General features: G+C 36.4%; 1 protein-coding gene across 1 annotated transcript; it reads right to left on the reverse strand.

Annotated features, from left to right (window-relative positions):
• Window positions 1–1,264: 1,264 nt before the first annotated feature.
• Window positions 1,265–2,236, reverse strand: LOC123574565 (olfactory receptor 4K15-like). The gene has a single exon (XM_045396588.2). The coding sequence runs from the start codon at window positions 2,234–2,236 to the stop codon at window positions 1,265–1,267; it is 972 nt and encodes a 323-aa protein (XP_045252523.1).
• Between the last annotated feature and the right edge of the window lie 945 nt (window positions 2,237–3,181).

Genomic DNA, 3,181 nt, shown 5'->3' on the forward strand with positions numbered 1-3,181 from the left:
TTTATTTTGTGCCAAATGGACTGGACAGTATATAATAGAGTGAAATCACCTTGAAGGAAGTTGGGGTGGTACCTAACACTGGATGTCTTAGTTCATACTGGCTGTTATAACAAAATGCCACAAACTGAGTGGCTTATAAACAATAGGAATTCAGTTCTAGAGGCTAAGAAGTTCAAGATAAAGAAATTGGTAAATTAAGTGGCCTGTACCGACTTCCTAGATCATAGACAGCAGTTGCTCTAACTTCACGTGTCAAAAAGAAGGAATTCTCTGAGGCCACTAATGACGTTCATGAGAGCTCCATCCAAAAGACCTAATGACTTACCAAAGGTTTTACTTCCTCATACCATTAACTTGGTGGTAAGAATTTCAATACATGAATAGGACATAAAATGTTCAGACTATAGCACTACAGGGGGTGGGGGACATAAAAATTCAGCCCACAGCTCTGGGGCAGCATCATAATGTACTTTTAGATTACAGTGTTCATTGTTCTGAAGTAACTGCTTTTGCTTCTTGTTCTATTTTTATGTGGTTTTATTGCCAAGTGTCTAAAGCTTTATATGCTATGTTATGTAACTGTTTTATGGACTTAAAACTAGTTAACTGTCATATTTCGATGTTAACACCATTTTGGTGACAAAATGATAAGAATAAATGGTACCTTGGTAACATCAAGTGATTTTATATAGCTTCATAAAAGGTGATCTCTTGCATCTCTCAAGTTTTGTATGTGAGGAGGAAAAAATAAAATAAAAGTAGATTTGAAAAGTGTTATCTTAAATTCTTATAAAGTTAATTTTACATGCTTAATTAGTCTATGGATCTTTTTAATACAGAGCGTAAACTTTTTGATGTAAAATGTATGAAGAAAAGAATGTTAATGGAATGTTTTTACTGCTAACGGTAAATCTCACAAATTACTTAGTATATCTTAACCATAAAAGAAACAGCATTTTTAGTTTAGCAAGTATGAATATGCACGTAAATTTTTATCAAACAATTTCCTATTTTATCAAAATATTTTAAATTGTGCAATCATTTGTGAAACACTCTGTATTGATTTTAGTTAGCAAATATAAGAAAATTAACTACAAAACTATAGCAAGTATGACTGAAGAATGCATAATTGTGTATAGGCTTCTTTACAAGTATTTAACAAAGAACATGCATTTATAATTTCAAGCAAACAAATTAACTGTTAAAAACATTGACGGTTAGAAGAAAAAGACAAAGTCTGTGTCTCAAGTTCCCACTTGTCTACTCAATTCAACAAATCTAGTCTTATGAGAGAGAGCTGGGAAGACAGCCTGGAAGTTACATACTGGGTCTTCAGTTTATGAATTGCTGATTTTACCTCTTTGTTTCTCAATGTGTAAATAAGGGGGTTTAATATAGGTGTGAAAACTGTAGAGAATACAGACAGAATGTTATCCACTGGTAAGTTGCTGAAAGGCCAGGCATAGATGAAGATACAGGGCCCAAAGAACAGGGTCACCACAGTAATGTGGGCAGTCAGAGTGCTGCGAGCCTTGGCCATACCTGCTGAGGAATGTCGCCGCACAGTAATCAGAATGACCGTGTAGGAGATCAGCAAAAGAAAAAATGACGTTGCCCCCATAAGACCACTGTCCAAAAGCATCAACACTTCAGGGATATAAGTATCTGTACAGGCAAGTTTGATGACCAAAGTAAGGTCGCAATAATAACTGTCCACTATGTTTGGGCCACAGAAGGGCAAATTTACAGTGAAAGCTAACTGGCTCAGGGAGTGCATAACCCCAATGACCCAAGATCCTACCACTAGGCCTGTACATGTGCACAAGTTCATGATGGTTGCATAATGGAGAGGTTTGCAAATGGCTACATACCTGTCATAGGCCATGGCTACAAGGAGCACCATCTCACCACCAGCAAAGACATGGAGCAAGAATATCTGGGCCATGCAGCCCTCAAAGGAGATAGTCTTGGGTTCATGAAGGAAATCATGGATCATCTTAGGGGTTGCATAAGAGGCAAGAAAAATATCAAAAACAGAAAGGTTACTGAGCATGATGTACATGGGTGTATGCAGGGCAGGTTCTGAAATCACTGTAAAAACAATGAGAAGATTGCCCAGTATAATAGCAATGTACAACAAGTTAAAAAACACAAAGAAGAGATACTGGAGCTCCCAGGAACTGCAGAGTCCCAGCAAAACAAACTCCGGCACCCTAGAATAATTTCCCTTGTCCATGGTCTCAGCCTACAAGAGAAGTACCTACAAAGAGAAACATCAATGGGTTATTATCAAGATCTAGAAAAGTAGACTACAATCCAAAAGTGTTCTTCTCCACATTAATTTAAAATGCTCTAGAGTTATCCCACTAGGAAATGTCTTATCTGTAATTTTGACGTATATATATTCTTCTCTCAATTATCCTTATTAATGAAGAATGGCTATGAGGTACAACCATAGTAAGTCAACAACTCCATTTTATAAATTTGTGCGTTAAATCTGAGGCTAAGCAAATAACATATAAATACCACAAAAACCTCAATTAAGAAGAGATGCTAATATATCCAGATTATTTGTTCCACCTTCCTTTGCCCTGCTTCTTTTTATATCCACTCAGAATTATCTACAAGCAGCTTCAATTCATAGAGAATCCCCACAAGGCCACATTTACAAGGAAAATACCTATCTTTTCCCCCATGTTTTTTACTCTGGTTTTCTCTCCTGTTGCCTCTGTCTTTACTCTATAAGCAACACCTGCAACCTGCAGTGATTTTATGGATTAAACCATGAAAACTGCTTAATCCATATTATCTCTGAAGTTATGTGAACTGTTTGGGTTTGAGGTAAATTCCCTTGCAGTTAACCTTATACTGTATGAGAATATGTAAACTGAAATGTACATATGTCAGTACAGAATATCAGTAGATAAGGTGATAATAGCCATAAAATGAAGATTTGAAAAATGCCAGAAATCCTCATAGAGAATGGCACCATATCCTCTACTGAATGCCATTTTTGTCTAGATGTTGCACTGGGCAGGGTTGAACTGAGGTAAGTATAGAATGATATTAGTATGCTTCTGTAGAGTCTCCTCTATTCAATATTTCAGAAAAAGAACCCACAGAACTAAAAGAAACCTCAAATATTACAGACACGGATCTTTAAGTCATTTTCTATCATACC

Source organism: Macaca fascicularis, chromosome 7, assembly GCF_037993035.2.
Source record: "Macaca fascicularis isolate 582-1 chromosome 7, T2T-MFA8v1.1".
NCBI lineage: Eukaryota > Metazoa > Chordata > Mammalia > Primates > Cercopithecidae > Macaca > Macaca fascicularis.

Coding starts and splice junctions, on each gene's coding strand:
- LOC123574565 (XM_045396588.2), bottom strand. CDS start 2,236: ATGGACAAGGGAAATTATTCTAGGGTGCCGGAGTTTGTTTTGCTGGGA.